The 26,479-nt window shown below is 42.5% G+C and overlaps 1 protein-coding gene across 2 annotated transcripts in view; it reads right to left on the bottom strand.

Annotated features, from left to right (window-relative positions):
- The window catches only part of AHR (aryl hydrocarbon receptor), a 162,543-nt gene that overhangs the window by 120,555 nt on the left and 15,509 nt on the right, over window positions 1-26,479 (bottom strand). For both annotated transcript variants that reach the window (XM_069729828.1, XM_069729829.1), the window contains exon 2: window positions 5,581-5,768. In XM_069729828.1, coding sequence (XP_069585929.1) covers window positions 5,581-5,768 — 188 coding nt within the window. The remainder of the gene's footprint in view (window positions 1-5,580; window positions 5,769-26,479) is intronic.

Here is a 26,479-nt window from a genome sequence, read left to right on the forward strand (position 1 = left end):
ACAAACTGCTTGTCACTAACACTGCATTCACACATCAGTGCTAGTGTCGGTGTGCTGATGGATCCACCAAGCTCATTCTCAGATCTGTTGTTTTTAAGGATGAGCGACCGGATCTGTGAGACTATGGGTCCGAGATAAAAAGTCAGACAGCACACAGATGTGTGAATGCACCCTTAACCTCCCGCCAACCAGTGCAGGGTCTCTGTCGCTTTTCAGGTCTCAGTTGTTAGCTTGCAGCGGTGCTCTCCCATTGACATAGCTGCAGCCGTACACTGAGATCTGACCGTATAGATGGCACGAACAGCTGAGCTAATTGATTGGCTGCAGTGGCAACATCACATTAACTGCACTGCAGCCAAACAAATAAGACTGAGGCAGCGGTAAAAGACTCAGTGCTGGACCCCCAGTGTGCTTCGTCACAACAAACTGCACATAGGGAAATATTTTCCGAAAGGGAACAGCTCCTTTAAGATGAAAGCTGGGACACCATCGGGATTAGGTTGCTTAGCATCTTCTACGACTCTTCGCCTCTCCCAGTACAACCAGTAAGACGCAGGCTTATCACTTCGTTACTGGAGGGGCACTCTAATGCATAACCAAGCAAACAAGAATTGATGAAAAGTGGCAGAAACTCCACTAGTGACCACATATATCACGAGGGAGCACATTAGATAAATACCGGCCTTCAACTTATTTCAACTCTGATTAAATGTTTTTCTTTTAAAGATATCTATTGTTACTGGCAGAAAAATCAGCTTCCTTCCAAAGCAGATGATACGATTGCACATTTATATTTTACTTTCCTCAGGAATTCACACACCCCCTGTTCGCATCCTGTTATTCACAGACGGCTTCATCTTAACTCCGGCTACAGCAATAAATAGAGGCAGTCATCCAAACCGAGCGCTCCAACGGAGAAATTAAACATTGCGCTCAGCGGATCCCTACACAGCGGCCCTTACATAACATGGCAGCAATTACTGGTGAAAGGCTTTCATTTAGGAGTAACGTAGAACATCTAATTACACCGGATTGTGGGCAAACGCAGAGAAGAGTTAGGTAAATCCACCACAGCCGTACATAAGCCACGACGGGACGATCCGGGTATAAAGCGGAGGCCGACGCTCGGATTTCAGTCAGGATGAGCGATTGATGTGCTGCTGATGGATACAAGGTTTGGTCCCACACAATGGGGCTGACCTGCAACGATTTGTTTAGGATTTGGGCTCCAAATCCTGAATGGATAAACTATCCTTAAGCAGGACCGGTTATTGCCAATTCATAGGAATATCCATTATTTTTCAGAAAACCCATAATTCACAGATCTGACACTTCATCAAAAGCTTATCACAGGATAATACAGTAAGTTCATAGCTCCACAGATGTGTTCCGTGTCCTCGCCCCGACGCGCAACACCAAGTCTTCTTCAGAGGTTATGCTGACACTGCAAACTTCACCCGTCTCCCTGCTAAAATGTGATGCAGCTACCTGGGAATGAGCTCAGAAACGCCAAGAACATGGGCAGGGCTCCTTACTGTAGGCAAGGAAACTCTGTGCAGACACTGAGCCAGCAGGGATTGCTGGAGAGTTCAGCTCTGAAACCTGCAGATTTGTGTCTCACCCTTGTTCAGTGGCCTGCTGCTTGCCCCATCCTGCAGTACATCACCCATCTCAGCCCTCTACACATCTCTATCCTGCACTACGTTGCTCCTCACAGTACCTGTATATACAGCTCTATCCTGCGATTCATTGCTCCTCACAGTCCCTCCATATACTGTACCACCACTTCCCTCAGCCCCTCTATGTACAGCCCCATCCTGCAGTACATCACCCATCTCAGCCCTCTACACATCTCTATCCTGCACTACGTTGCTCCTCACAGTACCTGTATATACAGCTCTATCCTGCGATTCATTGCTCCTCACAGTCCCTCCATATACTGCACCACCACTTCCCCCTCAGCCCCTCTATGTACAGCCCCATCCTGCAGTACATCACCCATCTCAGCCCCTCTACACATCTCTATCCTGCACTACGTTGCTCCTCACAGTACCTGTATATACAGCTCTATCCTGCGATTCATTGCTCCTCACAGTCCCTCCATATACTGTACCACCATTTCCCTCAGCCCCTCTATGTACAGCCCCATCCTGCAGTACATCACCCATCTCAGCCCCTCTACACATCTCTATCCTGCACTACTTTGCTCCTCACAGTACCTGTATATACAGCTCTATCCTGCGATTCATTGCTCCTCACAGTCCCTCCATATACTGTACCACCACTTCCCTCAGCCCCTCTATGTACAGCCCCATCCTGCAGTACATGCCTTTTAATAGCTCCATCCTGCAGACCATTCCTCAGATCCTGTAACTAGAAGCCTATTCCGCAGTACATCGCTCCTCTCGTATAGATAAGGGAGTGAGGAGCATGATTTCCGCTTCCTCTCTGTCCAAAGGGAGTATCTGAAGTCCCTGTAGAGCGAGAGATCATTAAGAATCCTGTGTACAGCAGATGCAAAAGCGTGATCTGCAGTCCACAATCATTAACGCTCAAATCCCGAAACAAGAACAGAGACCGAGTAGGGGGGACGACCTGGACCACGCATTTGATCCAACTTCTTCCCCCACTGGATGTGCAGTAGAAGAATCGTGCACACGTGATCCGAGGACTTCAGCACTGCCCATATACTGTCATACATCAGCAGTGATGATTCTTGGCAGGGCTGTAGGGACCGAAAACGATGCATCACCAGTAAGATGGCACAGCCCACAGGACATTAGGCAGGGACAGAATTGTTAATACATGCATATTAAAAGTCTTGTTTATGAGAGACAGCTTAGTGGCAAATAAAAAAGCAAAATAAGCATTTCCTATCAATAGGAAGAGAGATAACTCAGTAACTGGTGGTGGTCCGACTGGTGGAGGTGACCCCCACGGGGCACTGTTGAGTCATCTGAATAGAGTGGATACCAAGCATGTGCATCTGCGCTTCCTGCATCATCTAGGAGACTGCTGGACAAAGTCAAGTGGCCATCTCCAGCAGCCCCAGAAACAATAAATGAAGCAGAGGTTTGACCTGAACGCCACTCAGGTGGGGCCTGCGAAGCACCACTCTTGGGATTGCTGAGAATCCCAGAAGCCAGTCCGCCATCAAATATGCTATTCACGTGGCAGCAGAAAAAAAATCCCATTCACATGTATGGGATGCAGATAGTTAGAGTAGAATTGGATTTTGTGTGACATCCATAGGAAATTTATGCCAAACCCAAAACATTTGGACAGGTCTTAATAGGGAACACAGCACTATGCCCATTGATTACCAGCATTAATGGGATTCTGACCCAATTATCTAGTGAAGAGTCCAGTTGTAATTTTTCCTCCAGTACACCATAATACTTTTACTGCTGCTATTAACAAGATTTACGTACATTCTCCTGTTCTATTGCAGAAAAAGCCAAGAATGGGCCTGGAGCAAAGCACAGAGATCCAGATCTTCTGCTTATAATTAGACGCCTGTGATGTCCGCTAGTGACTTCCAGTTCCTACAAGGACACTTCCTATTACATAAGGTACATCCTCCTCCATAGTCACATACTCAAGGCTGCACTGAAGGAACAATTATACTTTACAGCATGACAGCGCAACAATGACCTTTAGGCTGTGTTCACACGTTCCGGTTTTTTCGCGGTGTTTCCCTATAAAAACGCTATAAAACCGCAAAAAAAACGCATACAATAAGCATCCCATCATTTAGAATGAATTCCGCATGTTTTGTGCACATGATGCGTTTTTTTCCGCAAAAAAAACGCATCAGGCACAAAATCCGGACATGCTCTATCTTTTTGCGGTTTTTTTGCGGATTTCCCACTCCAAAATGCATTGGGAAGTGTCTGGAAAAAACCGCGGCAAAAACGCGTCAAAACCGCGGCAAAAACGCATCAAAACCGCGGCAAAATCGCGGCAAAAACACACGCAGTTTTCTTGCGGATTTCATGCAGAAAATGTCCGGAATTGTCAGGAATTTTCTGCATGAATTCCTGAACGTGTGCACATAGCCTTAGAAAACAAAAAGTCACTATACAACAAGCTTCAAAGTGCCACTACAAAGTGAGGTTCCTGCTATGACAAAACGCATCCGGCATGGGCACTGTCCTCCACTATTCACTGGCGTGGAAAATGGGGCCGTAACTTCCCTCCAGCAGCCACACAGGCGTTTCTCCCGATGAGAAAAGCTGACTGCCAGGGGTTAGAGAAATCCATCAGGAGCACTGAAGGGACCATCGAAACAAGATAGTAGGAGGAGGAATTGCTTTAATTTAATGCAAAGAAATGATTAATAAAAAAAAAAAGCAAAAATAAAAACGTAAACACTTAATATTGAACTCCTTCTGTTTTCCTTGCACGTGCCAGCCATTACCACTCAAGAATAAATGGCACAAAACAAAAATTACCAAGTCAAGTACAACCATGAAAAAGGAAATCCTAAAAAGGGGGTGTCCACTACTAGGACACCACCTTCTCCTACTCCACGCTTGGCCCCGATAAAATTTAAAAAAAAAAAAAAAACTATACTCCACTCCGTCGAAGGCACAGTTCTCGCGGTTTCGGCGTTTGCTCTCCCTGGTGCGCTCATGCGTTGCTGTGCCCACCTACATACTGATTGGACAAGGAGAAGTAGTCCGGGCTGCAGCTGCTCTCTGACTTCCTCTTCATGTTCAATCTGTAGATATGTGGAGACGTTAACGGCTGATTAGGCACCGGGGACAAGTGTCACAACAACCGTACGGGAGTCCCGACACCGCAGGAACGGCGACAGCACAGAAGGAGAGTATACTTTTTTTATTTTATTGGGGCCAAGCATGGGGTATGAGAAGTGGACAACCCCTTTAATGATAAGTCATCCTTCTTGGAAGTACACCATCTAGGATCACCCTTATAGGAGGACTCAATTCTATACTTTTTTTCACGTATGTATGTATGTATGTATGTATGTATGTATGTATGTATGTATGTATGTATATATATATATATATATGTATATCTAGTGTAGCGTGAGTGTATTAATATCCTCACCCACCGCTGCTCCAGCGTCGATCTGCTCCACTTCTCGGTGACGTCACCGCAATTGAAGACAAGTTGGCCCACTCTATGCCTGAGCCGTCTCTTCTACAATGAAAGCCTATGGGGCCCTGTGCTGACGCTCCTTAAACTTACATTGTAAGTCACTTCTGGAGAGTCTGCAGTGGAGCAGAATGGCGGCGGACACCGGAGAAAGCAGCGGGAGGTGAGGATATTAATACACTACTCTACCTACATTTAATAAAAAGAAAATATAGATGGGACGGCCTCTTTAATAAGTAGCATTTTACTGGCCTAGAATAAACACTCAAGAGCGCATCTAACTTTTTTTTTTAACCTTAAGATCTCACATATATAATATTACAAAGCTAAAAATAAAACCTGTACAGGAAAGGTTGATTCGACATCATTGATTTATATGTTAATGATCCCAAAGTCCACAGCGAGGGCTAAGAATACTTTCAATATTCAATAAAGGAAATAATAATCGTATCTTACCTTCGAAAAAGCCCTTGGCCCTGAGATAGCTGACACTGAGCCGAAGCACTGACAGCTTGTCAAGTTTAGATATGATTTCCTGTGGGAAGGGCAGAAGGCTGGCTAATCGGTCCAGCTCCGTGTTCAGGCGGTCTCGGTGCCTCTTCGAGGGGTTGGACTTAACCCCATCAGGAGCGGTTGGTTTCGCTCTGCATGAAAAAAAATATAAATTATAATCATGTAGTACAGACCTAGAACTGGAAATTGCAATTTGAAAAATTAGCAAAGCGGGTACGTTTCTCCTCCTCTGGTGCCCCTTACAGATCCCAGAGGCTAAATAAGTACAGAACTTTTAGGTTTCTTTCTGCGGTGGACATAAACTAGGATACAACAAAAGAGGCGATTCCCTCACCAACCGCCTCAATGTCAATTCTTCATTCACCTGCCGAACCAGTGTAAATGCTGCCAGGACATGGCCGCCAAAGTCAATCAGTGGTCACATGCTGTACTTACTGGCATCATGGCTCAGTGCCGATCAGTGATGCCAGCGGTACGGCACGTGACCACTGAGGCAAGCAACAATCGGTAAGGACAATCCAAGTATCTGCTCTGGGTCAGCAAAAGACTAAAGAGTTGAGTACCATTATTTCTTCTAATTTTGATTCCAATAAATGGACAACGGCTTTGATACGATTTAGCAGTTATGTAGTGTGTGAGTTAGGGCTGTGTCCCACCATCGTATTATGGTTATGTAGAAACCCACAGTTTTATGGAGTTGTAACGCAGCACCCATAGTAGCCCATAAGGGCCGTTACACCGCAGCACGGCGTTATTTCAGATGAAGTCTTTTTTGGTGGGATGTTCATTATACATCGCATTGCTCTGCTCCTTCTCCCAGATGAAAACCTGAGGGCAAAATTTGGCTGAACGTAGTACGCCTTCAACACCACAAAATAAAGCCACAGGTGGCACCGCTGCCTCACGGACGGCATTTCAAAATCCAAGAATAAAGTTTTAAAACATTGATCATATTTTTACTATTGAAAACAAACTTAGGCCTCTTTCACATCAGTTTTTTGCCATCAGTCGCAATCCGTCATAAACTTGTATTAGCGACAGATTGCCTCACGTTTCATCCGTCGTTCGATGGATCCGTCGAAAACTGTTTGTCTGGCGGCCAGAGACGACAGACAAAAGTAATGTCTTTTGTGTACGTCGGGGGGGAGGGGGGAAGGAAAAAAATAAATAAAAAAATCAGACAGTGACGGATCTGTCGCTGTCCGTCATTTGCTCAAATGGAAGCTTATGGGTGCCGGATCTGTTAACTGACGGAATCCAGTGACGGATTCCGTTTTTTTTTTAACTGAGCATGCTCCAATTTACTTAGTATCCAATTAGCCAGATCCGCTAGTCAGATCCATCGAAAAAAATAATCCGTCGCATCAGTTTTTCACAATCTGCGACGGGTCTGTCGAGCCAAAGGATTGTGACTGACGGCAAAAAACTGATGTGTGAAAGGAGCCTAATAGTGATCTCCGTAGAATCCTGTGGCCTATCTGTCGTGGGATACACTACAACACTCCTCTCACACGCTTCTAGCAATGACACAGCAATCTGGTGTTTGAACAAAGATTAGTTATTCATGCTTTCACTTCTGTTAGCAAAATTACGTCCTCCATGGGAATCTACCGTATCTCAAATGGGGGGGGGGGTATTCCAGGCTACAGAATGAAGGCAACAGCGTTCCAGAACAGCAATTTGGCAATCTGAAAAAGTCGATGAGTACTGTAAGTTTTAACTCTGACTATTTTGCTGGATTACAGGCCCAAAAAGCAATGAGTGCAGAAAACCTATCCTACCAGATGTGGGAGGTCCTCAGTCTACAGAGCGGCCACCGAAAACAGTCAAGGGAGCTTCATAGGTCACGAAAACAAAACTAAAAACAGCAGCGTTCCTAAGAACGGTAGACACGGTCAGTCAGGACTGTGAAGACCGATTGCTTTGTCTGGAGTTAGTAGAAAAAATTCCAGCTTTAAAATTATATTATATATATATTATTTTCCATTTTGGGTAATGTATCAACTCCCATGTGAATTTAGACAAGTTTAGTAATGTCAATCTAAGGCCCTCGTTTATGTACTCAAAAGAAAAAATAAGTTCATGAAGGACTGGAGTCAGAGTAGGGATATGTTCACACGTATTTTTTGCAGATTTTTTTTTATGCAAAGTAAAAGCTTCTTTTTACAATCCAAGCAAAAGCTATGAGATTTCAGAAATCTCACACACGAGATTATCTACCTAAATTGGAAAATTACAGCGTTTTTTAAATCTGCAGCATGTCAATTTTTTTCAGCTGTTTTGTAGTATTTTTGTATTTTGTAATTTTTTTTTTTTCGTAGTAAGCAATGAAAAAGCGCAAAACACACGCAACCATTCTTTTTTACTGTGTTTTTCTGAATAAAACCAACTTTCTAAAATATGTACTGTAGACAAATGTTCGAACATATAATCTGCACCAAAGAAAACAACAAAAAACGTTTGTTTTTTTCTCAAGCAGCTTCTTTACTGCCAAAAGAGCAGGTTTTGCCTGCAGAAAAAACCCCTGCAAAAACACAACGTGTGAACTAAAAGTTAGAGTGTCAAAACCATAGCTTGCCCTAACTTGAACTCTCCCCAGATCGCCAATGATAATTTTGACATTCGCTATACAGATTTCCTTTTCAGCATGATTCACCTGAATCCACAGAGCAAATAAAGGAAAATAGAACATTGCCTACAAGATGTACAAAATGATTTGTTGTTGAAGACCAAAAACGGCGTCCCCTGCGAGACTGCATAATTTTAGGGGTAGACAATCCTCTGAATGTGTGAGGTCTAATCCAGGTTCTTATGGTACGTGCCCACGATCAGGAAAATCAGTGTTTTGGTACCAGCTCACCTGCGCTGCATCCAAAACGCTGCGTTCTACATTAAAAGCACAGTGGATGGGATTTAAAGAAATCCCCTGGCAACTGTGCTTCTATTTAAAGGGAACCTGTCAGCCGGATTGTGAACAGTAACCTAGACAGTGTCAGGTTTGCGCTCTTATACTGATTATAAAGATACCTTGGCTGATTAAATCCATTTTATGGTTGTTTTATCTTTATTTTCATTTTTCAGTTAATGATATGCTTGAGTTCCGCTCATACTTCATACTGAATAACTGGAGACATTTAGAAAAAAAATTTGCTTCTGGACTTTGTCATTTGCACAACATTAATATGTGTATTGATCCTGTGATTTTCATAATTCCTTGATTCCTACTTCTTCACCTCGGATTATCCCTGGAGGGAATCTATAAATGTGTTTTGGAGGGGAGCACGAATGTACCAGAGTAAGGCTATGTGCACACGTCAGGATTTTATGCAGAAATTTCCTGAATAAAACCGGACTTTTTCCGCAGGAAATCTGCATGCGTTTTTTGCGCATTTTTCTCATGGCTTTTGTGCGTTTTTTTGTGCGCATTTTTAGAGTTTTTTTTCCGGAGCTTCAAAATGCAATAAATAGCGGGAAATCCACACACAAAAAAAAAAGCAAAATTAATGAACATGCTGCGTATAAAAACGCAACATGTGCACAAAAATTGCAGAATGCATTAAAAATGATGGGATGCTTAATGTATGCTTTTGAGCGTTTTTGCAGCGGAAAACCGTCGAAAAACGCACAAAAAAACTTGAAAAATCCAGAACATGTACACATAGCCTAAGAAGTATGTTACATTATCAATACATCAGCACTGAAGCCGCCTCCAGATGTAAAATATTGCTGGAAACCTCATTTTCAGCTAGCAGCCTTTACAGTATGGGGTAAAATAAAAAGTTTCTCTAATATGTCATGTTCTACATACATAATTGTAGGGTTGAAATATCCATCTATTTATTGTAAAAGCATTTATCTGAGAGACTACTGATGAATCCTCTCCAGTATCGAGGTTGGAGCAATGGAAATTCACATTCAGTATAATTGCAGGAATCTTAGCAACTGGTCGGTGGCGACTAGAAAATGCATATTCCCTGAAGACCAGGCATATAGCAACATGAAAGCCTCAAGTGTAGAGCCGTGTCATCTACAGCACGAGGTACACTGTATCATAAGGTATTAATGTATACAGCAATAACCCATTCACGCCGCAGCCCTTTTTCATCTTAGCGTTTGTTTTTTGCTCCCCCTTCTTCCCAGAGCCGTAACTTTTCTATTTTTCCATCAATATGGTCGTGTGAGTGCTTGTTTTTTTTGCGGGACGGAGTTGTACTCTTGAACGACACCATTGGTTTTACCATATCGTGTACTAGAAAATGTGAAAAAAAAATTCCAAGTGCGGTGAAATTGCAAAAAACATTTGCAATTCCACCACTGTCTTTTGGATTTTTTTTTTTTTACCATGTTCACCAAATGCTAAAACTGACCTGCCAATAGGATTCTCCAGGTCCTTTAAAGTCTGAAGATACCAAACATGTAAAGGGTTTTTTTTTCGTTTGTTTGTTTTTTAATTTACCGTAAACGGTGGGAAAAAAAAAATCCAAAGTTTGTTTAAAAAAAAAAATTGCGCCATTCCCACCTCCCGAGACCCGTAGCGTCTCCATTTTTCATGTTCTGGGGCTGGATGAGGGCTTATTGCTTTCCTGCTTAGCTGACGTTTTTAATTATACGATTTTGATGTTGATACGATCTTGTTATCGCATTTTAATGCAATGTTGTGGCAACAAAAAAAAAAAAAAAAAAAAATGTCATTCTGGCGTTTTGACTTCTTTTTGTTACACCGTTTACCGATCGGATTAATTCTTTTATAGCATGATAGATCAGGCGATTCTGAATGTGGAGATAACAAATACGTGTATTTTTTACTTTGTTTTATTTTGAATGGGGCGAGTGGGGGGGGGGGATTTAAACTATTTTTTTTCTATATATTTTTTTAAACATTTTTTTACTTTATGCATGCTTTAATAGACTCCATGGAAGACTACAAGCTGAAGGTTATCCGATTGCCTCTGCTGCACACAGGCGATGATCAGATCGCCTTTGTGTAGCAGAAATGCTCACTTGCCATGAGCGCCAACCGCTGGGAGGCGTTCATACCAATCCGGTAATGACAACCACAGGGGTCTCCTGCAGACCCTGGGTTGTCATGCAAACCATCGTCGACCCTCGGTCATGAGACACGGGCACCAATAGGCGGGATTAGTGACATGCTTCCGATGCGATCACATTAAATGCCGCGGTCAGAGACTGACAGCGGCATTTAACGTGTTAACAGCCACGGGTGGATCGTGATTCTACCCGCGGCTGTGAAGAGGCACATGTCAGCTGTTCAAAACAGCCGATATGTGCAGAGATAACTCTCTTCTCGACCCTCTTCAATCTGGCTTCCGCTCTTTACACTCTACTGAAACTGCCCTCACTAAAGTCTCTAATGACCTACTAACAGCTAAATCTAATGGTCACTACTCCATGCTAATTCTCTTGGATCTCTCTGCAGCATTCGATACTGTGGATCATCAGCTCCTCCTCACTATGCTCCGCTCCATCGGCCTCAAGGACACCGTTCTCTCCTGGTTCTCCTCCTATCTCTCTGACCGATCCTTCACTGTATGTTTTGCTGGTTCCTCCTCCTCTCACCTTCCCCTTACTGTTGGGGTTCCTCAAGGATCAGTCCTAGGCCCCCTCCTCTTCTCGTTGTATACTGCCCCTATTGGACAAACAATCAGTAGATTTGGTTTCCAGTACCATCTCTATGCTGATGACACCCAATTATACACTTCTTCTCCTGATATCACACCGACCTTTTTAGAAAACACCAGTGATTGTCTTACCGCTGTCTCTAACATCATGTCCTCCCTCTATCTGAAACTAAACCTGTCAAAAACTGAACTCCTCGTGTTCTCTCCCTCTACTAACCTACCTTTGCCTGACATTGCCATCTCCGTGTGCGGTTCCACCATTAGTCCAAAGCAACATGCCCGCTGCCTTGGGGTCATCCTTGATTCTGACCTTTCATTCACCCCCCACATCCGATCACTGGCTCGCTCTTCTTACCTGCATCTCAAAAACATTTCTAGAATTCGCCCTTTTCTTACTTTTGATTCTGCAAAAACTCTGACTGTTTCACTTATTCATTCTCGTCTGGACTATTGTAACTCTCTACTAATCGGCCTCCCTCTTACCAAACTTTCCCCACTCCAATCTGTCCTGAATGCTGCTGCCAGGATCATATTCCTCACCAACCGTTACACCGATGCCTCTACCTTGTGCCAGTCATTACACTGGCTACCCATCCACTCCAGAATCCAGTACAAAACTACTACCCTCATCCACAAAGCACTCCATGGCTCAGCACCACCCTACATCTCCTCCCTGGTATCAGTCTACCACCCTTCCCGTGCCCTCCGCTCCGCTAATGACCTCAGGTTAGCATCCTCAATAATCAGAACCTCCCACTCCCGTCTCCAAGACTTTACACGTGCTGCGCCGATTCTTTGGAATGCACTACCTAGGTTAATACGATTAATCCCCAATCCCCACAGTTTTAAGCGTACTCTAAAAACTCATTTGTTCAGACTGGCCTACCACCTCAATGCATTAACCTAACGATCCCTGTGTGGCCTATTTATAATAAAAAAAAAAAAAAACAATCAGGTTCCTCGCATCATGTTCTCATTCACTTTATGCAGTTAATAGCCCTCTGTGTCTGTACTGCTACATACTTAGGCAGTTATATACAGATGATCAGGTTTTTAAATACATCAGATAGGGATTGCATACATTAGTTAGGACTGCTCTGATAAGGGTATACCGTGAAGATTGGTAGAGCAGCTTAGTATACATTTTTTGCAAAAAACGTATCAACCAAATACCCTGTTTTTTACATCTTTTACTAGCACTTGCGGATTACTGCAACATTTTTTCAAACTGAGTGTTTTTGGTTTTACTATTCTCTTTTGTGTCTTCATACTTAGGCAGTTAACTGGTTCATGCAGCTTTACACTATGGCCGGTCCGAATAACTAAAGCAATTGTTATCATCCACCTCTCGTGTCTCCCCTTTTCCTCATAGTTTGTAAGCTTGCGAGCAGGGCCCTCATTCCTCCTGGTATCTGTTTTGAACTGTATTTCTGTTATGCTGTAATGTCTATTGTCTGTACAAGTCCCCTCTATAATTTGTAAAGCGCTGCGGAATATGTTGGCGCTATATAAATAAAAATTATTATTATTATTATAAGATGTGGGCTCAGCACCGGAGCCCACATTAAAGGGAGGGACACAACATGCGCCGTACATGAACGGTGCATGTGTGAAGGGGTTAAAGGGAATGGGTCATCAAAGGGAATGGGTCATCAAAAAATTACCCTTTGTTTAATGAAAGGAAAATGTATTTATTTCAATTCCCTCATATCCATCTACACCATATATATCACTCACACCAGCTATGTTTCAAGTGTGTGTGTGGATATTCATATATAAGGCTACGTTCAGACTAGCGTTGTGCGCCGCTGCGTCGGCGACGCAACGCACAAGACACAAAAACGCTGCGTTTTGCGACGCGTGCGTCGTTTTTTGCCGAAAATCGGCCGCAAGAAAAATGCAACTTGTTGCGTTTTCTTGGTCCGACGCTTGCGGCAAAAAAGACGCATGCGTTGCAAAACGCAACAAACAAACGCATGCGTCCCCCATGTTAAACATAGGGGCGCATGACGCGTGCGTCGCCGCTGCGTCGCCCGACGCTAACCCGACGCACACTAGCACAACGCTAGTCTGAACGTAGCCTTATAAACACACACACACTATGCAAAATCTTTAGGGGAGGTGTAGAAAAAATGCTGCAAAGTAAGTGAACAAAAGAAATCTATATCAAAATATTTGGTGTGACCTAACTAACTTCAAAACTGCATCAAAGCATCAGCTCTTCTAGGTACCTGTACAGTTTTTGAAGGAAGTTTGCAGGGGGGTTGTTCCAAACATCTTGGAGAAATAACAAAAGATTTTCTGTGATGTTGACATGTACAACGCCTTCTGTCCTTTCACTAGTCCTGGATTACTCTCAGGCAGACTAAATGTTGAGATCAGGTCTCTGTGTTGCCATGTCATCATTTGCAGGACTCCTTGTTCTTTATGCTGGATACTTATTAATGACATTTGATGCATATTTGGAATCGTTGTCCTGCTGCAGAATACATACGGAGCCAATCGGACTCCTCTTTAATGGCACTGCATGATGGATAAGCATCTATCTGTATTTCTCAGAATTGAGGACACCATTAATCTTAACCAAACTCCCAACTTTTTTGCTGAATTGAAGCCCCAAACGTACAAGGAACCTCCACCATGCTTCACTTTTCGCTGCAGACCCTCATTATTGTACCAGTCTCCAGGCCTTTGGCAAACAAACTGACTTTTGTTACAGCCAAATATTTCACATTTCATATTTTGACACTTCAGGACAGAGCTCCTGCTGCCATTTTTCTGCACCACAGTGCCTATGTTTATGTGCACACTTGAGTTTTTTGGCTGCATTTCCATATTAAAAAGGTATGGCTTTTGACCACAATTATATTTCATGAAGACCACTCTAGCCAGGCTTCTCCGAAGAGCAGATGGGAGTAGACGGGTCCCAATGGTTTCTGCCATTTCAGAGGTGATATCACTGTTGGTCATATTCTGACTTTGAATAGAAGTGATGTCTCATCTGCTGCAATAACTTTCCTTGGATGTCCCCAGCATAAGTTCCTCAACATTGCCCATTTCTTGGTGTCTGTAGAGCTGACAAATATAGCCAGCTAGTTATCCATTATGCAACACCATCAGGGAGGCATCTGTTTGGGGTCAATTGTCCTGCTGCAGAATAAATTGGGAGCTAATGGTGGTCAAGAACTATCTTCGGTGCAAAGATGAACTAAAGTCCTGGAAGTGATGATATGGCCTCAACATAGCCCTGATCTTATCATCATTGGGTCTGGCAAGGATTACAGGAAGAGACAGAAGGATTTTCATACGCAGACATTCACTGAAGACACGTGGTTAGGTCTCCAAGATATATGGAATACATTTCTTACAGAGTTCCTTCAGATCCTTTGTGCAAGTGTACCTAGGAGATTTGATGCAGTTTTGAAGGCAAAAGGTCGGTCACACCAAATATATTGATTAGAAAAAGCTATTCGGCACTTCTATATTTGGAAGCATTTTTACGTTGCAGCAATTTTCCACATTTGCTTAAAAATGTTTGCACAGCACAGTACATACATATCACCATATTTTTCGGACTATAGAGATGCACCCCTGGTTTAGAGAGGAAAAAACATTTCGCAATAATATAAGCTTAACTCACACTAAACAAGTTGCTGGTTCTATACTGTCAGTTTTTATGCAGGAGGGTAAAATAGGGAGGTAACAAATCTACCGTGTTTCTCTGTAGAATGGGTAGCATGTATAGCTTTACAACACACATTGTGTACACCGATATACACAATACTGCTGCAGGAACCGTATATACACAGCCTGCTTCATGCACACACTAACATTTTGAAGACGTGGCTGATCACATCACATGAATTGTTCTTCAACTAATCGCTACACATGCATGGATACTGCAGGCGCTGATGTACAGATCCCGATAGTTTCCTCCCCTGCCCTGCACTGATCAGAATGATCAGTGCCGTCGGATGAGCTTTCCACCACTTGTAATTAAGTACCGTAATTTGCACTTGGGAGGACTTATTTTTTTTTGCTACTTAGCAGTATGTTCCTAATCATTTAAACTAGGTCTACTGAATATTTTGGTTATTGTTCTCGAAATGATCAGGAACCATGCAGTATCAGAGTCCTAATATTTTCCCCCCCTCTATATCTACCCCTCTTTTTGATTGACAGCTCTAGCTTCATAGAGTCAGAGAAGGGCAGAGATAGATGGAAACAAGTAGGTGGGAAGGTGCACTTAAAGGGAACCTGTCACCCCCCAAAAATCAAAGATGACCCAAGCCCACCTGCATCAGCGGCTTATCTACAACATTCTGGAATGCAGTAGATAAACGGTGTGCAGAATTATTAGGCAAGTTGTATTTTAGAGGATTATTTTTATTATTGATCAACAACTATGTTCTCAATCAACCCAAAACACTCGTAAAAATCAAAGCTTAATATTTTTGGAAGTTGGAGTGGTTTTTTTTTTTTTTTTTTTTTAGATTTAACTATCTTAGGAGGATATCTGTTTGTGCAGGTAACTATTACTGTGCAGAATTATTAGGCAACTTAATAAAAAACCAAATATATTCCCATCTCACTTGTTTATTTTCACCAGGTAAACCAATATAACTGCACAAAATTTAGAAATAAACATTTCTGACATGCAAAAACAAAACCCCAAAAAATTAGTGACCAATATAGCCACCTTTCTTTATGATGACACTCAGCAGCCTCCATCCATAGATTCTGTCAGTTGCTTGATCTGTTTACGACCAACATTGTGTGTAGCAGCCACCACAGCCTCCAGACACTGTTCCGAGAGGTGGACTGTTTTCCCTCCCTGTAGATCTCACATTTTATGAGGGACCACAGGTTCTCTATGGGGTTCAGATCAGGTGAACAAGGGGGCCATGTCATTATTTTTTCTTCTTTGAGACCTTTACTGGCCAGCTACACTGTGGAGTAGTTGGAGGCATGTGATGGAGCATTGTCCTGCATGAAAATCATGTTCTTCTTGAACAATACCAACTTCTTACTGAACCACTGCTTGAAGAAGTTGTCTTCCAGAAACTGGCAGTAGGTCTGGGAGTTGAGCTTCACTCCATCCTCAACCCGAAAAAGTCCCACAAGTTCATCTTTGATGATACCAGCCCATACCAGTACCCCACCTCCACCAGGTGTCTGAGTCGGAGTGGAGCTCTCTCCCCTTTACTGATCCAGCCTCTGGCCCATCAAGAGTCACTCATTTCATCAGTCCATAAAACCTTTGAAAAGTCAGTCTTAAGATATTTCTTGGCCCAGTCTTGACGATTTATCTTATGTTTCTGGTTCAAAGGTGGTCGTTTTACACCCTTCCTTACCTTGGCCATGTCCCTGAGTATGGAATTAAAAAAAAAAACCGGCGCACAACCACGGACAATATATATGGACAGGTGGTGTAAGTAGCAGAATGAACCAAACAAGGAAAAAAAAGGGAAAAGACACTACTACAATATGCACACCACCCAGTAATCATATAACACAAAACACTTTATTGGCACACATAATAGAAACATAATAAAATCACTATGCCACTATGAACAACCTGGGTACATAATATAAATCCCTACAAATTCCAATATACAGCCTGTTAAGTAGAACAGTGGAATGCAAAATATGTAAGATCATACCACCCTACCTAGCGGCTCATGGGGTATCTAGGAGCATATATAGGGCATGATAGATTTAACAAAACCCCAGAAAGCAAGTAAATACAAAGCTACCCATGTAATGGTAGCAAAGAAGTCCCCAAGTGCCAGCATGGAACCATGTAATGGTTAAGAAAGCTGTAATCTGATACAAATCGGCGTTTAAAGAGACAGGCTGGAGTACCCAGGAGGACTAGTGGACCATAGCCCACTAGTGGACCATAGCCCACTATGGTCCACTAGTCCTCCTGGGTACTCCAGCCTGTCTCTTTAAACACCGGTTTGTATCAGACTACAGCTTTCTTAACCATTACATGGTTCCATGCTGGCACTTGGGGACTTCTTTGCTATCATTACATGGGTAGCTTTGTATTTACTTGCTTTCTGGGGTTTTGTTAAATCTATCATGCCCTATATATGCTCCTAGATACCCCATGAGCCGCTAGGTAGGGTGGTATGATCTTACATATTTTGCATTCCACTGTTCTACTTAACAGGCTGTATATTGGAATTTGTAGGGATTTATATTATGTACCCAGGTTGTTCATAGTGGCATAGTGATTTTATTATGTTTTTATTATGTGTGCCAATAAAGTGTTTTGTGTTATATGATTACTGGGTGGTGTACATATTGTAGTAGTGTTTTTTCCCCTTTTTTTTCCCATGTCTTTGAGTATTGCACACCTTGTGCTTTTTGTTACTCCAGTAACGTTGCAGCTCTGAAATATGGCAAAACTGGTGGCAAATGGCATCTTGGCAGCTTCACGCTTGATTTTCCTCAATTCATGGGCAGTTATTTTGCGCCTTTGTTGCCCAACACGCTTCTTGCGACCCGGTTGGCTATTTGCCATGAAATGCTTGATTGTTCGGTGATCACGCTTCAAAAGTTTGGCAATTTAAAGACTGCTGCATCCCTCTGCAAGACATCTCACAATTTTGGACTTTTCAGAGCCCGTTAAATCTCTCTTCTGACCCATTTTGCCAAAGGAAAAGAAATTGCCTAATAATTAAGCACACCTTATATAGGGTTTTAATGTCATTAGACAACACCCCTCCTCATTACAAAGATGCAAATAACCTGATTTACTTAATTGGTAGTTGGCTCTCAAGCCTGAACAGCTTGGAGTCGGAAAGCATGTATAAAAAGTATCATGTGATCAAAATACAACTTGCCTAATAATTCTGTGCACAGTGTAAGCCTCTGATGTATCCTGAAAGATGAGAAAAAGAGGTTAGATTATACTCACCTACGCAGGCGGTCCGATCCGATGGGCGTCGCAGTCCGGTACGGGGCCTCCTATCTTCATACGATGACGTCCTCTTCTTGTCTTCACGCTGTGGCTCCGGTGCAGGTGTACTTAGGGCACAGCAAAGTACTGCTGTGCGCATGTGCCGGGCCTCGCTGACCTTTCCCGGCGCCTGCGCACTGCAGTACTTTGCTCTGCCCTCAACAGGGCAGACAAAGTACGCCTGCGTCGGAACCGCAGCGTGAAGACAAGAAGGGGACTTCATCCTATGAAGATGGGAGGCCCCGGACCGGACCGTGTTGCCCATCGGACCGGACCACAGCAGGAACGTCGCTGGGTGAGTATAATCTAACCTCTTTTTCTCATCTTTCAGGATACATCGGGGGCTTATCTACAGCATTCCAGAATGCTGTAGATAAGCCCCTGATACGGGTGGGCTTAGCTCATCTTCGAATTTGGGGGTGACAGGTTCCCTTTAAATGTCTGGCCTGCCCTAGTGCACCGAGCGCCTGTGCTTGGTTTGAACAGTCATTCTGTGTTGACAGAGTCCCTTTAAACACCTTTCAGATGGGCTGAAGAAAACGCTTTGGGGATTACTGGCCAGTGTAAGAGGATCTCCTTATCTTTAGGTCAAAAATTTAGTGACCAGATTTCTATAGTAAATTGAAAAGTACATTTTTTTATGTTTTTGTCACAGGTTATAAATTTACAATCAAAAATAAAATGGCATCAAGTTTGAAGCATTTTTCATAGTATTTAAAAACTTTGAAAGCTTTAAGCCCCCTAATGCCTTAGATGGCTATTGGCCGACCACTGTTTGTCCAGCTCGCTCGCACATACACAGGAGAAATCATTCTCTGATAAAGTCACTGGCAGAAATCTCTGCTGGCAACTTATGTCAAGAAGAAGACAGGCCGTTCAAAAATATCAGACATGCCGGATCCTTCTCTCCCATGCATGTTAGACTGGCAGCCAAACCCGCTTAAATCTGTGGTTTCGCCTGGCGTTCGTCCGATGTGTGGTGGGGCTTTACACGTTCCTCATCTGTCAGGTCAGGCCAAGCTACAGTCCATTACTATACACCACACTTTTTGACAAGAAGAAAATGCATGCAATATTTCAGATCATGTTTGATCTTGCTCATTTTGTAATTTTTTTTTTATCCAAACTGATTTTACAACTGATACAAAAAAAAACCCGGAAAAACAGATGCAAACTGACATAAATTTATGCAACGGTTTCTATTTTCAGGACTTATGAAAAATAGACAAACAAATCTGCCTAACCCGATAAAACTACAACAAACTGATGATTACAAACAGTCGGCTCTGCATGCGTCTCCCGTCACAGCCTGGTCGCTGTGGGGGATGGGGTAGGACTCCAGATCATCCACGACTTTATATTCAATGCTAGACATTGGTGCCGAAAAATTCCCATCCATTGCAGCTGCCACAAAACGGACCCACTGCAACATGGCTCACAAGGAAGGAGGAGCGTGTCTAGTGTCTATACTTTACCCCCATAAAGAAGTGTGTATGTGTGTGTGTGTGATGGGACAGAAAACATTACTTCTACATAATTTATGAACTTTGAAGCAATAAAACCTAAAAGTCCTTTTACATAGGTCAATCATGGGTCATCTGATTACAACCCATCATCACCATCATCCTCATCGGAACATCTACATGGGTAAATCGAGCACGAGCCACAAGATGCAAACCATATGGAGACAGAAAGATGATTATTCTATCTCCGTACAGTTTGCATGGATGATGCAAAAGTAGCTTCTAACTAAGGCGGATTGACAAGTTGTGTCGTCGATAAACCTGCGCAAAAGGGTCGGAAACCAGACAAGAACAAAATACCTTGTTACTAATCTACAGCAATCAGCTCTGATGGAATTTAATCCAGAGACTCGTCTCTAACAAACCAGTGCATGGTTGGTGCTAATTATCCACACTCTGCAGAACAATCTGTGCCCTCAATTAACTGACCTAATTTATTCTGTACACATTTTTTTTTTTTATTTACTTTCTTCATCCAAGAGTTCTTTAAGGACAGTGAAAACTGGCTACCGAGAGCGAGAGGCAACGAAGCGAAAACATAATTACAGATGAAAAGGCCTACTGATAAGAATACGCCATCGCAAATGCAGCCATTTATGGTCTTTGAAGTCCAAAGGGCTTTTCTTAATTTTTGAACTTCAATTATCAGGTCTCATAGTTTATTCAGAATCAGGTCTCGAATCAAACCCTCTATCAATCTCGACAACCACAATTTTGTTCTGATACCGGTAGAGAGCTCCTCCTGTGTCCACATACGAAAAGTTGGATGTCTATCTGGCTCCATTGATTAGCCAAGCCAGCCATGGCTGACAGACAGAAAAAGGAGACCAAATCTGAATTTTAGTTTCTGTATGAATCCATAAAAATGTAACCAAAAACAATTAGCATGCTATATAAGCCTCGATATGCATGGTGGTACTTACACCTAAGGCTTGTCATGCAGTTTCCAGATCATATATAGTGCACAGGACCCTGCTATGTGCATAGGCCCTAGAGATCACTTTACAGATTGAGCCACAGAAATGAAAACCCAACACCTTGTATGGATTGTAGAGGACAATACTTATCAGGCTACTGCCATCAGAAATTTATTCACAGTAAAAACCCTTGATGCCCATATCAACCAGTCAGAGCTCAGCTTTTATTTTACTGGAGCAGTGTAAGAAGTAATTGATGCCAACTGTACCCTGCCAGTCAGGTGGTATCCTTGTGGAGAGCAGTAGTGTTGTGTTGGTGTCTAGTGATGAGCGAGTATACTCGTTGCTCGGGTATTCCAGAGCACTCTCGGGTGGTCTTTGAGTATTTGTAACTGCTTGGAGATTTCGTTTTTGTCAAAGCAGCTGCATGATTTATGGCTGCTAGCCAGCCTGAGTACATGTGGGGGTTGCCTGGTTGCTAGGGAATCCCCACATGTATTCAGCCTGTCTAGCAACCGTAAATCATGCAGCTGCTTTGACAAAAACTAAATCTCCGAGCAGTTACAAATACTCGGAGACCACCCGAGCATGCTCTGGAAAACCCGAGTAACGAGTATACTCGCTCATCACTATTTGTGTCCAACATGCCATATTGTGATCATGGAGGTCTCTATACACATGCAAAGGCTCAATCACACAAGCACAGGACTGTCCTGCTCGTCTTCATGCTCTTCCGAGTAAAAACCCATACACATGGTTTGCTGTAGAAGTGGCTTATCTTGGGATCTGTGGCAAATGCCAAAAAACAAATATAGAAAACCATGTGCTGGGCTATCAGTCAACGTTGCAGTCATGCAGGAGATCATAAGAGACCAAAAGAAATTGACCAAATGATCCCAGAAGGTGCCAGTCAGCAGAACATGCAGATGTATACAGATATCACCTTTACCTGAAGATATACCAAGTCAGCTGTGAAAGAACAGAAATGCGGATAAGCAGCAGCAAGTGACATATTGTAATAGGCTACTGGTATGAGAGTATGAGAGTAGATGGCCATAGGACCCTCCAGCATCTCCTGTAGCTGGCAATTACGTCATTCTTACATTATCCATTTTCCTATACAAACCACACAAGGGTTTGTTTCAGCCTGCATTATATTACTTGCATACGTTCTCAATGTACCATGCACATTGTACACTAATCAGTGGAGACGTAGAACATGAACGGATCCAGCAGCCGCAAAAGTCAAGAGAGTTAAAACTTCACATTTAATGGGGAAAAAAAAGTTAAAAACAGGGTGTATGTAAAATCATGATGAAATAGGAATGACACCAGGTCTACACGTTTCAAGTAGAATGCCCTTAGTCTTGGCCAAGGTTCATACCACCCAGGAATCGGTCTTGAGTCTCTGTGCACCGCACCCACTATGCAATATGTCTTGTATCGGTAAGATGATGCCTTCTCTTTACACCGCACTGCTCTGTTCACATCAATGTCAGCGGTTCTGTACCAAACCTCAGTCACAGACTCAGGCTGCCAAGAACAATATTGCTGCAAGAAGGTCTACTTTTCCCAAAATGAAGGACAATATGCCGGAACCCGTTGTACCCCGCTACGGCAACCAGGGTCACAGAGAGGGCGGTAGCCATTATACGATGTAAATAGCTCAGAATTATAGTATACATTAATAAAAGTCTCAATGTAAGAGTAAAAATAAAAATTAAAAATCTAGACTGCCTTTCAATACGACAAGATTAGAACGGTATCATGGGACTAGAAAGGTCACCAGTAGTGCCCAATATAGCTGGTGGTTATATTAAAGGAGAATATTTGAACAATAAAAATAACTAAACAACGTTAACAGTATACGGAGCATATAACCTAAAAAAAAATAAAAAAAATAACATGCACTCATGTTAATTACAGAAAACCTAAAAGTATAAAGGCCTTTGATAAATGTCGAGATTCATTGGCAGACTCCTAAGATATGTTCAGCAAATCTGTATTTAAATTACTCCAATAGTGGAGAAAATAAATGAAGAAAATTAAGCAAGCAAAAATGATTCAATTGATTTTTTTCCCATCATAGCCAGTTTAGAAAAATGTAAAAATCTGCAAAACTATTAAAAATGTAAAATGTAATCTTTAAAAAAAGAAATAAATAATTATATAATCTAAAAACAGTGTTACTCCAACAAAGTCAAAACTGTAAAGTGACAGACCAATACATTGTGCCTTACGGAGTCCTACTAAAAGAGCGTCATGATAAGATCACGGGTGTACAGTACCTTCATAGTGCGGTGTAAGGTACACTTTGTATCATTCAGATTTACAATGGAGACGAAACATCTCACACGAGAACAGTAAGGAGAAATGAAGAAGGTTCAGCTCTCACCACTGAGGAGCAGATGTAGCTGGGGCTTCACCACGCTCTTCTGCAAGTTTAGAAATGACCGCGCCAACCAGCACTGGAGGGAGCTGAAGACTCGGAGAGGATCCACCTCAAACAAGTGGCGTCCTGCTACTGACCGACAGAACAGACATGGAAGCCTTGTACGCAAGCAAAAGCGAGCACATAACTCACAGCAGTGTGCAGAAAGCCACCGACAAGGATGTGGACCAGACCAACGCTCCCATTACTTCTGTCACCTCCAAGGGATGTACTGTGACCGGCCTTTAGGAGTATCCAAAAATAATCATATAGATAGTTCTTTTTTCTATTATATAACACTCTGACTCAGTGCTCTCAACGCTCAGATGACACCGGTATTTGGCAGTCTCATCCTTTGCCAAACTTGAACTCACAACAAACCCGAGGAAGGTCCATAACTGATACACATCAGTGAGGAGCGAACGTGCTCGGGTAACGTCTTGGGCGACTTTCACATTTCCGTCTTTCTGCTACCGTCGCAATACGTCGATTTTTGAAAATGCAGAATCCTGCATTTTCACATAGACTTGTATGGACTCACGTTTTGTCCGCCGTTCACTGGATCCTGCAAAATGTGATGGCCCGTCTTCAAGGGAACGTTTTTATGCACGTTGTATCCTGTGTTTTCGACTGCGCATGCCCGGCATGAAATCTCACTCTCTCTTTCCTCCCCGGGACTTTAGACTGGACAGCGGACCCGTTGAAAAACTGCGTCCGCTGCTCACGATATTCACTATTTCACAAACGTCCGTCGGTACGTCGCGCCGATGCTTTGTGACGGCCAACTACCGACGGAAATGTGAAAGTAGCCTTACCCAAATAACACCCGAGCAGGCTTGGATATCTTGGGGATGCTCGTAGAATCCTATTAGACAGTCTGAACACATGTGGGGATTGCCTGTTTGTTAGGAAATCCTCATGTGTGTTGTGGTTGTCTAACAACCGCAATCCTGCAGCCACAGGGACTCGAACATAATATAAGAGCACACTCAAGTTACACGGATAATACCAGAGTATGCTCGGATAAGAGGTTATCTGAGCACGTTCGCCCATCACTAATAGACAGCCTTACATTTACATTGCAAAAACTGGTAGAAAACAAAATCTCCTTCCATGAGCTTTCCAGTCTGTGAATATCTGATGCTTGCAGGCTTGAAGTCCAGCTTAGGGTGGGGGAAATGAAGACGGAGCCAACCACGCAATGTGCATATGTTCCCTTCTGCGATCTACAGATAGGCTCAAACTACTGAAAGCATAAAAAACTTACGACAAAGTGATAGCAATAAGTTTTCCAAACTCATCAAAAAAAGATAAACCATTCTACTGTCCTGTTTAGTCAATGGGAAAGGCCAGTTTCAACATCCAAACAATGCAGCCACAAAATACAATAATCCGTCACCTATATGTGACCTCCCCTCCCTACTATTCCTAAATAGGCCTCATTCAGGTACCTGCGAGTTCTGTACGTGTTCTCACCATGAAAACTTATCAGACTGTGCACATTTCCATGAGGTTTTTTTTTGTGCAAAGACAGTGGTTCACAAATAAAAAAATAAAAAATATAAACAATAATCATGGAGACATTTTTTGATCAGAGTCACAAATCAAAACTAAATTTATGGAAAGCAAATGTCATCTGCGTGCAATCGGTGTGCCTTCCATGATTAACATTGAAAATGGATACAAGAAGTTTATTCTCCTACCTCCCCACTATCAAAGAAGAATCAATGATGACAAAAACAAAATGATAAAAAACTGACACTAATGAACAAGGGTTTGGATTTTTACACAAAAGAAAACTCACGGACGCCTGAATGAGGCTTTGGCAGTAATAAGATGTCTGGCCACTATAAACTACTAGCTTTTTAGACGACCTTTTTAGTGGAAATGTTTGGGGAGTTTTTCACTTCTTGATGAGTTCTCTGAAATGGCTTTGAAGAGTTTGTCAAATGTTTTTACCGAAATTTCTTTTTGTTTCTTTTTATACACAGCCCCCTTGATTGGATATTTCCTTGTTTGAAGCGTTTTACATTATGAGATGCTGCAAAAAGGCGACATCCTCTTTGTTTCCTTATAGCACGTATTTTTGAAAGCCTGAAGATTTTAAAAGCGTGACCAGCTAACCATTTTCCATAGAATGAGATAGATTCTTAAGCAATTTTGGGAGTGCTTTTTCTGTTTTTTTTTTTTTTTTTAGAAGTCTCTTAACAAAAAAAACCGCCGTAGAAAGTCGCAATGTTGACAGACCCTGGTCTCAGGATGAAGACACCAATTTACATGATGTTACAGCATGTAGTTATTCCACCATGTAGCTTTCTGGACAGTTGCTGGTTTACAGAAAAGTTAGCCCTTCATCTAGATCACTAGTCCGGAATACCAACTTACCGATACTTGGTCTCACTAATCATCATTATCAATAATAGTCATTAAATTTTTTGAACCACCATACGACCAATAAGCAATGGAAAAGACGCGGACGAACATGCCACCGAGACTGCCATGACGCAGCTGCATGGCTGGTATGTGCAACAGAAATGTAGAACCCAACCCTGAAGCCGTTGTCTTAGGAGAGAAACCCTTCCTTCAATAAAGACATATTTGGATCCCATTATGGTTGTCTGTAGCATCCTTGAGTAATTTCATATAAACAAATAAAAACCCGGGACAAAAACGCAACGTCACATACCGATATAAGGCATATAGAAATGGTGGTCTTCATTAGACAATCCCTTGAGAGATGACACCATTCCCAACAGTAGAAGTTTTAGTAAGTCAGGAGGACACCGATAACGGTATAATACATGACGGCCTCTTAGATGCTCCATAATTTACTACAACTGCAATGTTATTCACACGTCGGTGCGATAGTGCCCACCACGTCGGATTTTTGGCTCTGGAGATTCATCTAGAGACGATCTCGCCTTTCAGTCCTCCTCTCCTTGCAGACATTTCTAAATACACAGAACATTCTTAAAAGAATAAATGAAACTGTTCCAGTCTCTAAATTGCACCCAAGCAAATTAGGGCAAGTCACAGTTCTTCTGGGCAAGAAGGAACATGATTTATTTTTCATCCCTCAAAAGGCCTTATTATCTGGAGAAACGAGGATTAACACATTAAAGAACAAAAAAATAGACCACGGAAAGCCAAGACAAGTCTGAGGTGGATTATGTAAAGGGAAACAAGCCATCAATACAAACTTTTTGCAATGTGAACAGAGTCTGCCTGAGGTCAGAATCCCACTGGATGGAACCGAGCTCCCTCCACAAAGGGGAAAGGATGGCATCTGTTACTAAACGCGGTGGATTTACAATGAATCAGACTGAGAAAGGAACACCAATACACATAGGTGGTCGCAAAGC

This window comes from Ranitomeya imitator, chromosome 6 (assembly GCF_032444005.1).
Source record: "Ranitomeya imitator isolate aRanImi1 chromosome 6, aRanImi1.pri, whole genome shotgun sequence".
NCBI classification, from domain to species: domain Eukaryota; kingdom Metazoa; phylum Chordata; class Amphibia; order Anura; family Dendrobatidae; genus Ranitomeya; species Ranitomeya imitator.